Source organism: Mus caroli, chromosome 3 (assembly GCF_900094665.2).
Source record: "Mus caroli chromosome 3, CAROLI_EIJ_v1.1, whole genome shotgun sequence".
In the NCBI taxonomy this organism is placed as follows: domain Eukaryota; kingdom Metazoa; phylum Chordata; class Mammalia; order Rodentia; family Muridae; genus Mus; species Mus caroli.
The window spans coordinates 68,156,823-68,169,278 of NC_034572.1; the positions used below are offsets into that span (position 1 = coordinate 68,156,823).

Below are 12,456 nucleotides of genomic sequence, written 5' to 3' on the forward strand. Positions count from 1 at the left end.
AAAGAAACGCAGGGACAAAAATGGAGCAGAGACTGAAGGAAAGGCTATCCAGTGATTGACCCAACTTGGGATCAATTGCATTAGTAGGCATCAAAGCCTGACACTATTACTGTTGCTATGTTGTGCTTACATACAGGAGGAGCCTAGCATGGCTCTCCTTTGAGAGGCTCTACTAGCAGCTGACTAAGACCACCATTAGACTGAGAATAGGAGACCTCAGGACCCCTATGGCAGAGTTAGAGGTAGGATGGATTATGCTGAAAAAGACTGCAACCCCATAGGAAAAACAACAGTCTCAACTAACCCGAACACCTGGTAGCTCCCAGAGACTAAGCCACCAATGAGCATACACTGGCTGGTCGGAGGTCCCCAGCACATATGTAGGAGAAGACTGCCTTGTCTGACCTCAGTTGGAGAGGATGACCCTAATCCTGCAGAGGCCCCAGGGAATGAGGATGCCTTAGGGGAGGGGAAGAGCACCCTCTCAGAGAAAAGGGAGATGGGGAATGGGAAGAAAAACTGGGGGACCAGGAGGTGGGACAACATTTTGAATATGAGTAAATAAAATAATTTTAAACAAACAAACAAAATAAAAAACAAAACTAAGCATGTGCCTAAACTTTCCATCAACTTCAAATCTGAAGCAGAACTTAAGACTTTAGGTGCACCTTTGTTATAAAGTGCTCGCTGGTTTCCCTCAGGTTTTACTAATTGCTGAAATATTTTTCCTTTACAATAAGAAGAAAATCAAAATGATCAAAGATCTTGACATTTGTAGTGTATTTACTTGTAATTTATTACCAATGTAATCCACCATACAGCCAATTAATGGTGCTAAATAAATATTCAGATTTGATATTTAATACTATCATAAATTAACAGACCTTATGAAATAAAAGCACATCTCATCCAGTTATCCAGTTAATTTGTGTGTGTGTGTGTGTGTGTGTGTGTGTGTGTGTGTGTGTGTGTGTGTGTTGAGACAGGGTTTCTCTGTGTAGCCCTGGCTGTCCTGGAACTCAGTCTGTAGACCAGGTTGACCTTGAACTCAGAAATTCTCCTGCCTCTGCCTCCCAAGTGCATGCCTCCCAAAGGCATGTGCCACCACTGCCCAGCAAAATATTTTTTAAAGGATAAGATGACATGTGAATGCAATCACTCTAAACATAATATATTTTCAAACACGCAAGCATCCAGTATCAGGAAAAGAAAAACATGATTTGGGTCTAAATAATTGTACCTTTCAATTTTTATTGCATCAAAAGCTTCTTCTTAAGGAGTAATCTTTAAAGCAGGAAACCAAAGAAAGCAACACAGAGAATTCATACCTGCAATCTTGCTACCTATTCGCGGTTTTGATGCCATATAATTATGTAGTATATTAATTATCTTAGGAAGAACTTGCTCTTGTTTTCAGCTAACATTACATGTATAATGAATGCATTCAGCTGAGTTAGCTGCTTTCAGTAATTATTCACATTTGAGCTTCACAAAGAACAAATTCATATTCAATTATTTGAATAGCAGAGTTTTAGACATAGCAGAATAAATTCACCAGCAAAGAGTGATCAAGAAATCTGTCATATTTGGGTGTTAAATACAGTATTTCTCTTGCATCACCACTGAACAATTTTATTCTATAAAGAGTGATGAGCCTAAACTAATTTAACCAAAACCACTGTAAAGCTGTCAAACCTTGTGAAAAATCAGGAGACAATATAGTCCTTATTTACATGGAATAAAGGCTCCCAAAATAACCAGCATTGTGTCATCAAATTAAAGTTTAGATATTTGGTGAAACATCGAAGACTCCCCAAATCACATTTTATCATCCAAAATTTGAATAAGGAGGAAATATAAATTGGTAAATTAAGTGAAAAATTAAAATCTGAAGCTTCCATTTACTGTTTTATAAAAATTTTTCAAAATGTGTTAATTTGTATGCATGGAAACAGCCCTCAGTAGAAGGCCCTACTGTCACTATGGACACTTCTGTGACTATAAGAGCTGTAGAATTTACTCATCTATTAAGATATGTTTATTTATAATTTTATGTATTTGAGAATTGGGGGTCACATTTTTTATTTTTTTACACTCCATATTTTATTCCTCCATCCACCCTCCAATTGTCCCACATCCTGCATACATATCTGTACAACACGTGTGCCTGTTGACCTCAGACGTGAGAAGAGGGTGTCATATTACCTGAAATTGAAGTTACACTCCACTATGAGCTGTCACGTGAGTACTAGGAATCAAGCCTGGAGCCTCTGGAAGAGGAGCCAATAAAATGGCTGAGCCATTTCATCAGTCCTGAGACTTAACTTATCTTTGAACTTCATTGAACTCTATGATTTCCCTTTCCCATTACAAATGAGTATTCATTATTGTATTTTAACTCTACATTTGTCTGTTTTGGTTATCATATGTTAATATACTCATGCAATGTTTTGTCTTCTATGCATTTATTCATTATATCTTTTTTCTAGCTCCATATTAAATGTCCTTTCCTCCAACACACATGTTTTAAGGGATTCAGGGTACTTTTACAATAATCAATTAAGTATATTATTATATTTAAGGTGATGATAATGGGCCCATGAATATGTCAAAATTTATCAAACTTTATACATTAATTTTGTGAAGTTGTTGTATTATAATTTTCCCTCAACAAAATTGTGAAAAATATTACTACATATAAAGGTTATTTGAAATTGTTTGAACTTATAATTAATGTTACTTGGTGTCATAAGCGTTAAATGTAAATGGCATAAGGGTAAGGTTAAAATTCTAGGAATACTTTATATTCATTAATAAAACTTGCACATAGCACATGCTACAAGCAGAGAATTTTCTACACCATCATTGAGTTGGCTTTTATCCATAGTACTGCAAGTTTCTGAGTTTGCATATATGACTTTTTCTTAAGACCCTCTTAGCACAAACATGAAAGACCACGTTCTTCTCCATTTGACATTAGCTCACGAGTTCTCTACATTAAATCCATTCACTGCAGGGATCCTCTCTACTGTATTGGCTGCTTTACCTGTTTCTCTTTTTATAATATACTCCCTAAGCCTTAAATAGTCTTGATCTTGAATGATAGTAGAAGCCCTACTTTCTCTTCTGCCAACATTTCCAATTCTCTTCATTTCTCTTTCCCAAGCTTTCTTGTCTAAGAAAATGATTCAATTGACAAAGTCACTTTCTGGAAAGTATGAGGGTCTAATTGAAGATTCCTAGAACCCATGTGAAGAGCCAGGTACAGTGATGTATAACTATAGTTCAAACTCACGGAAAGGAAATAGGATTTCCTAAGAGCTCCTGAGCTATGTAGTCTGGCCTATCTAATGAATTAATTGTCCTATGGGAGACACTGTCTTAAAACAAGTTAGTCAATAACATGTACATATGTGATTCTGGTTTCAGGATACTAAGAAGAATTACAAGTTCAGGGCCAGCAGTAACAATATAGAGAGACCCTGTCATTCCCCTGCAACATATAGGCACAAAAGTGAAGTAAAACAAACAAAACAAATAAAATCTTAAATTGAAAATTTTATAACATTATTCACAAAAGCCTCAAATGAGAAGGCAACACAGATAACCGTAAAATGTTGAATGGATGAATAAACTCCGGTACTGTAACAGTACTGCTACTTGTCCATAAAAACAAGCGAAATACTGAAGCACAGTGACAACTTAGAACATGAAAGTAAGGTAATCTGATCACAAGTCACATAGTATTGGAAATCAGGCTAATCAATAAGACAGAGAAAATAGAAGAATCAGGAATGAGTAGGGATGCCAGAGTATGACTGTTACCATGAAGGTTCATTTGCGTTTCCCTTTGACCTGATACACATGCTGAAAATTAACTAGACTAGTAATTACACATATTGGCAAGAACACTAACATTCACTAAACTTTACACCTTACATGATTATATCCATAGTATCTTCTCTGTAAAATTATATTTTCTCTGTGAAAAATAACCCTATCAATTGTTGCCAGAAAAGTATTTTTATTGGTCTTTGTATCAGTAGAACTTTGAAACTCTGAGTGTATGATCAAACACTTAAATGAAACACTGAGCAGGCATTCGGCCTGAGTTGAACTGTCAGACTCCCAACGCTCTCACCAAGCTGGACAGCAGTTAACTCAGAAACAGGCATATTGGCTTGCCAGCGGAACAGCTTCAGTATTTGTTCTGGGAGGGGCCCTGTGTAGGGGTCTAGGAATAAGCAGAGCTCCTGTATGTATAAGATGCTTGGCTTTCACTTTTTTATTTTCCAGGGAGCCAATGTGCACTTCTTGGCTTCTCAAACCCCACAGGGGCTGCAGCAGTTACAAAGTTCTCTGCAGGTAGGCAGCTCTATTTACCCTCTGTCTGCAGGTTTTCCCTGCTAAAATAAAACTTGGCTTGTACAAGTCATATTTACCATAAATATGTTTCACAGGCACCTTTTTCTACTTCTCCAAGAACTACAAAGTTAACTAAAGGCCAAAATCGACACACATGACAGAAAATTTGTTAAGTTTTTCACCATATATATTAACATTTATATTCTTTATTAAATTTTGGCTAATAAATACTTGAGCTTTCAAAATAGAGAGAGAAATAAACTTTTGCTATCTAAAATCCTGGTCTATGCTATTTCCAGGGATATGGTCATATCATTAGGAATCCATTCACATTTTTATTCTCTCAAAATTGATTTCTAAGGGCCAGGTTCAGGAACTGAGAATTCAGTCCCGAACAAATGTGATACATTTCTTATAGGAGTTGGGATTTTATCAGAAGACATGGAAGAGTGAGCAGCAAATAGTAATATAATTTTTAAGAATCCCTTAATTGAGTTTGCACAAAGTGATAATTGGATTAAAGTGGAATGAACTTAGCCTGAGTTGTTGGAATAAGTACCATTCATACCCAAGCAATCGTAAAAAAAAAAATGACAGTACCCAGATGTCAAATGTATTTTAAATATTTTACTTTTCCCTGTAGTACAGTATTAATATTTATCAGTTTATAGTATTTCCAGAAACATTTTGTAATTTGACTATAAGATCAAGTGAGCACGTGATAATTCCCTTTGAAGGGTAACTTCTTGGTATCAGCCTCAGTCTATCTTATTGATGACTTTAGAAGAAGACACAGAGTAAGGTCTTCTCTGATCATTCCTGGCCCCAGAGTGGAATGTGTTGCAACTTAGACTACAGTCAACTTCCTGGGTAACTCTACCCACCAAAGGATGTTTAGATAATTCTAGGAGAATTAGGTTATTGTCTTAATACCCATGGCATGACTGGTGAATTTTACTGTGTCTGTAGTATAGCTGCTCTTCCTATTTATTCCTTCACACTTGAATACTGACTTCTCAGTTTCAATACACTGACCTTTGAAAAATTCTATCATTCCCTAAACTGAAGCCAATAGCAAGCTATAAGTTTACCCTGGATTCTACATTATCATGGATTGAGTTCTCCTCAAAATATAATTGTGGAATTTGTCTTCCAGAGTTTTACTAAAGAGAATTCAGGAAACACCAAATTAAGGCAAGATAAGAGTAAAAAGCCACCTTGATATAGCTGTCTCTGGTGAGGCTATTCCAGTGCCTGGCAAATACAGAAGTGGATGCTCATAGTCATCTACTGGATGGAACACAGGGCCCCCAATGGAGGAGCTAGAGAAAGTACCCAAGGAGCTGAAGGTGTCTGCAACCCTATAGGTGGAACAACAATATGAACTAACCAGTACCCCCAGAGCTCGTGTCTCTAACTGCATATGTAGCAGAAGATGGCCTAGTCAGCCATCAGTGGGAGGAGAGGCCCCTTGGTCTTGCAAACTTTATATGCCCCAATACAGGGGAATGCCAGGGCCAAGAAGCGAGAGTGGGTGGGTAGGGGAGCAGGGTGGGGGGATGCTATAGGGGACTTTCAGGATAGCATTTGAAATGTAAATGAAGAAAATATCTAATAAAAAATGAAAAAAAAAGAGTGAAATGCAAGGCAAAAAACCAAAAAAACAAAAAACAAAACAAAACAAACAAACAAACAAACAAACAAAAACTAACTTCAGTACAAGAATCATAATGGTCACTAGAATTGGTCCAAATTGAAACAAATAGGCTGTTTGAAATATTTTGGGGGAGATAGGATGGGGATTATGCTATGGTCTGTAGGTCTTCCTCCAGAATTCATTCAGATGTAAACACCACTTGTGATATGCTAAGACGTGGTACCAAGAAATCTTTACATGCTGAGTATGACCAATTAAATCATTTATCCATAGTTTCCCTTGGATTTTACCTCGGTCCCTGTAGCCATGTGATGCTCTGTACCACCTCAAGTCTCTGTATTGCCTTGCCTGATGCAAGGCCCTCTCTTCCAGATTCAGTCCCTCAAGTGTGTCCCTTCTAACTTCAAAAGCTGTGATCTGAAAATAGTGTTTATTGCCTATAAATTATACAGTTTGTGTGGTATATTGTAATATTAGCAAAATACAAACAAACCAGGCCACCCCTTAAAAGTAGTGTTAGAATTGGTAGTTAATAAAAGAAAGGAAAATTCTTTGAGACTCAATATTGGCCCATCTGCAGCAGTGTTCAAGCAGTCAAAGAAATAAGTCCCTAAGCTGTAAATAGAATCTGAGGGACACACACATTGCACCTGTTATATGCATTTGTATGGCAAACGGCCTTTGTAAGATGACCAAGGTAATTACAATATTCTCCACAATGACTAACCATTGTTCCAAAATATATCATTTTAAACCTTAATGGGACAGTGATAATGTGAGCCTAAATTTGGGTAAAGGATAATGTCAACCTAAAAATATAATTTAAAGTGTAATGAAGTTAATAAGCATAAATCATACCCTGGTACTGAGATTCATTTACTCAGCAATTACTCCCATGTATGATGATACATACAAACACATATTCCCAGTTACACTCATGCGTATATGAACATACCTTCCCTGGGAGATAAGAGGCCTTATGTAAGACAATATGAATTTCTATCCTAGATAGTCTCTTTTTTTTTCTAACCACCCTTATTTTGAGGTTTCAACTTAGCATTTAAGAGAATCTCCATTCTAATTAAGAAAAGCTACTTACTATAATCTATCTATTAATGATTTACTTAATCCAACCTCCCCTGTGAATGTCTTACTTCACAGTAGAATGCCTTCTGTGTTTTCTGAAGCCTTCTGTTTCTCTGATTAGTGTTTTTCTGTGTCTGAGAACTTATGTTAAAAGGAAATATGAGTGCTTGATATATTAACACCTTATTTTTTTCATTTTTATTGGTTATTTTATTTATTTACATTTTAAATGTTATTTCCCTTCCCAGTTTCCCCTCCACAAACTCCCTTTCCTTCCCCCCCTCCCCTACTTCTATGAAATTGCTTGCCCACCCACTTCAGTGCCTTAGCATTCCTCTACCTTGGGTCATCAAGCTTCCACAGGACCAAGGGGCTCCCCTCCCATTGATACCAGATAAGGCAATCTTCTGCTACATATCCAGCTGGAGCCATAGTGGGGACCATTGGTTACAGTTTGAGAAAAAGTCTTCAAGATTCAGTATTGACAATTTTTCTAACTAAAGAAATACCACTTTTGTAGTTTGCAGCCGCTCCCATACCTTTATTCTTTATTCTTCACATGATTAACTATTTAAAAGGGCTTGAAAGAGGCATGGAAAACTGACATGTTTCAATCATTGCCAATCATAAATAAATCATAAATTAAACAGAGTATCTCTTAACATTATTGTTAGTCAGCATGGGAACAGTAATACACAGCTTGCTTTTAGTATTGTAGGGACTTTTGTTTAAAGTAATACTACATAGCATTTTACAAATGCATGTAATGACTGAATCACAAGATGAGTTGATCCATAGACCAGTGATTAATATGGTTTAAAAGTATCAAATTTGCATATATATTATAAGACTACAATGATTACCATAGATTAAAGAATATAAAATAGAGTAAATAGTCGTTAGCCAAGAATGTTTTATCCTTACATGAAAATGTTATTTATACAGTAATACTTAATATTTTCACATCACCTATCTGACCCAATTCTTAGATTAGGTATAAATTCAGCAGTCAATGAAATCTCATGACTGTAGTCACTACCAAAATGATAAACACAAAAATCAAAATTATTTTTTATGAATGAGATCTACATAGTAAAGATATCTAAGGGGAAAAGAATGAATGTACAAGAAATAACAGAGGAAGCAGTAGAGAGAAAGTGAGTGAGAGAGGAGAGAGAAAGAGAGAGAGGGAGGGGACGGGAGGAGAGGGGAGGAGAGAAGAGAAGAGAAGAGAAGAGAAGAGAAGAGAAGAGAAGAGAAGAGAAGAGAAGAGAAGAGAAGAGAAGAGAAGACAAGAGAAGACAAGAGAAGACAAGAGAAGACAAGAGAAGACAAGAGAAGACAAGAGAAGACAAGAGAAGACAAGAGAAGACAAGAGNGAGAAGACAAGAGAAGACAAGAGAAGACAAGAGAAGACAAGAGAAGACAAGAGAAGACAAGAGAAGACAAGAGAAGACAAGAGAAGACAAGAGAAAAGAAGAGAAGAGAAAGGAAATGGAAGGAAAACAAGCAAACAGGCAAAAGGCAGGCCAGGATGCAGGTTTCCCAAGTCTTGCCCATGACAGCACCATTATCCACAGATTTGCAGTCAATGGGATTATAAAACATGAATGCAGAAGAGTACTGTTCTCAGCATTAGATGGCATTTTTGATGCATCAAAACCTTCCAAGGAGTCAAGGTGGCTACTCAGACTTTTTGATTCATATACAGATTAAATTCATCCATGTTAACTTTTAGAAACAAATGTGTTTTCTCAATTTCAAATTCCTAAGGAGCTTAAATATCAATTTTCTATTTGTGGCTTAACAACATTTCCTCATCTGCAGTCAAATCTAGAAAGTGCTTTGGCAGCAGTATTTCAAGTGTTCTTATCACATCACACACACACACACAGAGAGAGAGAGAGAGGGGGGGGGGGGNGAGAGAGAGAGAGAGAGAGAGAGAGAGAGAGGAGTAAAAGAAAGAGCATGGTGGAGGAAGTGGGTATGTTCATTGGCTTGGTTTGGGTAATGTTTCTCAAGGCAGGGGTACATCGAACCACCAAATAAGCTTACACATGTGCAACTGATATCTATAAATTATATATTAGTAAAAATGCAAAAATAACCTGCAGATTGCTGTTAAGTGCTTTCTGCCCAGGCACTATGGAACCCCAAGGAAATTTACATTTCAAAATAAGTAATATGTGCAAAGTAAATGCGTTCTCACTTTCTGGATTCTGCTTTTAGAATTTCACAGGATTTGAATCTGTAAAGGTCAGACTAATCTAAATCAAGTTATAGATTACACTTCAATGATTCTGATAGGGAGATGTGGACAAAAGGAAAAGGCTTGGTGTTGGGAAGGTACTCTCTGATGAGGATTATTTTCATGAGCATGATTTGATTCACGTTATATCCACATATCTACAGAAAATCATATCAAAGTACTGTGAAGAATGTGTGGGAACCAGACAGAGGGGTTGTGGGAAGAGAAGACAAAGGAAAAGAAAAGTCAATTTGGATACATTAAGCAGTTCAAGCACTAAGATTAAAGGAAGAAGCTGTGGTTCATGCCTTTATATCAGCATTACAAAGCTTCACACTGTTTCAATTCACTGAGTGAATTGTGTGGACTGAAGAAATCATCCAGGGGAAACTTTCTATTAGGCACTTACAGTAAGGTCATCAGGGGTTTACATTCATCATGAGCAATTCTATAGTACTTACATTTTAACAGTTAGACACCCTTTTATAGATTAACTCTGATGTCTAAGGTATTCAGTTAAATTACCCCAAGGTAACGGGTGTTTTGTTTTCCATGTTATTTGTTCTTTCTGTTTGCAAGCTCCAACCACTGCATGATAATTCAAAAAGTGATGTACAGGGGATAAGAAAGTAGCTCCCTAAGTAGTATGCTTGCCCAGAATGCCAAAAACCTATCGCTCATATAAAGCCAAACATAGTGGAATGCATTTGTAAATTGGGTGCTGTGACAGTGGAGCGATAAAGATCCATATGACCCCTGAATCGGGCAGCTCAGACTAAGCAGCAAGATTAGTTTCTTAGAGAGAAACAAAGATACAAAAACACAGTTGAAGGTTCATCAAGAATGATGGTTTCAGCTAGTCTACACAGAGAGAGAGAGACAGAGACAGAGACAGAGACAGAGACAGAGACAGAGAGACAGAGGGGGGATGTGTGTGTAATGGACTTTAGCACATATGAGTCAGATCTATTAGATGTTTTGTTTTCCTTATCATAATGGGTCAGAATCTTTATGAGCTTATATATATACTCTGTATTTATATTTCAATTATATATTCTGTATTTCAATCTACCTCCAATCTACATGTCCTCTCTCTGTATATATATATATATACAGTTCCAAACACAAATCTAGTCATCTCCTTTTCATTCTATATGGACTATTAGTATCTTTACATTTAAGTCATATCTTTCACTCTCATTTTATCTCCAGATTCTTAACACCAGGATGCTAGCAATATTAATGTCACTATTTACCATAGACCCAGCTTCCTAGAAGGCACTCACTCTAGCAATAAAAGGAATTAATTTATGACAAATGATTACAACTTTAATGATAACCAGAGTGATGCCATATCTATATCTTACCATGTCATTTCTTTACATATGAAAGTTTTAAAGGTGTTTATTGGGGCTAAAGTTGACGCATTTTACAAAGTAATCAATATATTTAAAACAACAAATAAAAAATTTTATTTACTATGGAGAGAAAAGGATGCCCTAGAGAGATGAGCTTATCTACATAACAGTGCAAGAAGATGTACAAATGTTTACGTAGCATTAAAGGAAATAAATTTCTATTCATAAGCTAGCTAGAAATAGTACTTAAAATAAATCAGTTCCTAACATAATACTGTGATAGATGAAAACATTGTCTAATCTTTAATATTGTAATCAAACTAAGTATTTGAGGGAGTATATATTAAAAGACTTTAAATACCAAATAGAATCCAGATTAGAACTCAGTGAAATAATTTTAAGATACATGCTAAGGATGAATATATATAACAGGATTTTAGAAATTAATGTGTTTTTTCTGAATTCTAATTATTAAGATATGTTTAAATGCATGCTATGTTATGTGATAACATATTTGGAATAGACACTAAAGAAGCCTACCTGTAAAAGAGTTGTTCTGTGGAACTTCAGTGCCCCCTTCTGGTGCATTTTAGCAAAGCAGCCTGAACAATAGTCTTCGCCACATTCCAGGCATACCTTCAAAGACATACATGTGTACATATGATACTGCACAATGACAAAGCGACTTTCAGAAAAGATTTGCACAATGGTGTTCTTGTCTTCATATTTATCCCCCAAACTACAAATGTCACTGGAATGAAAAAAGCACTGAAATACTAATGTTAACATGGAACAACTACTCTCAGATCAAGTATATATATATAAGCAGTGATGGGTTGGGTTACACATGTTATATGCATGTAAACATGAACCATTTCACAATGACCATAAGACAATTAATAGCACCAAGACAATCCTTGAGCTGGTGGAAATAAAACAACATTACTAGTTAAAAACTCTCTCTTTGTGATATGTTTTATTTTTATATATCTTGACACTAGCTAAAAACAGTATATAATGTCCCTTTTAAATTTTTCAACATACTTCCATGAATGTACCCCTTTCTTGCACATTCCTTGTATTTCCTTAAATTATAGTTTCCAAAATGTTGTCAGATTTGTCCACCAAGTAAATAAAAAAAGAAAAAAAGATGTATTGTTTGTGATGAGTAAAATGGTCGCAAGCCATGGCCACTAAGACAGTCATCATCGAGTTTCCTGGTAGTATGAAAACGTAATGTTTGAACTGAGCAAAGTTTGGGCATGTAGTATACCTATACCCATGATGCTGATAGGAATCCCTTCAGGTAGAGAGAGGGAGAAACAAAACTTTTACTATGATTGAAGGTGCTATTATGGAACTATACTCTTGTTTCAACACCTTCACAGCACAGTGAACTGTAGGGTAAATAACTAAGAGACTTCCTTAGTTTCAGTTTGGCCCAGGCTGAGAACCATAACTGAAAACACAAGAGAGAAAGTAAACGGAAGAACAGTGAGTGTGTCAGAAGGTCTATGTCAAGAAATGATTGATATTGTTGACAATGGTAAGTGTTTGAGTGAACAGCAGGGTTTATCATGGTTCCGGTCTGGAGCTTTACATCGTACGGCATGGATACTATTGTAGCTTCACCATTAGATTGTATGTTCAAGCAGATCGAGTGCGATATAACAAAGGAATCCATGCTTGAAAAACTAAAATATTCCTTAAGAAAATAAAACTGATATTTTAGATGACTGTAT

General features: G+C 36.2%; 1 protein-coding gene across 11 annotated transcripts in view; it reads right to left on the reverse strand.

The window, feature by feature from the left end:
- Positions 1–12,456, reverse strand: part of Zbbx (zinc finger B-box domain containing) — a 110,229-nt gene that overhangs the window by 71,565 nt on the left and 26,208 nt on the right. For all 11 annotated transcript variants that reach the window (XM_021157882.1, XM_021157879.1, XM_021157881.1 and 8 more), the window contains one exon: positions 11,255–11,350. In XM_021157882.1, the coding sequence (XP_021013541.1) occupies positions 11,255–11,350 (96 nt within the window). The remainder of the gene's footprint in view (positions 1–11,254; positions 11,351–12,456) is intronic.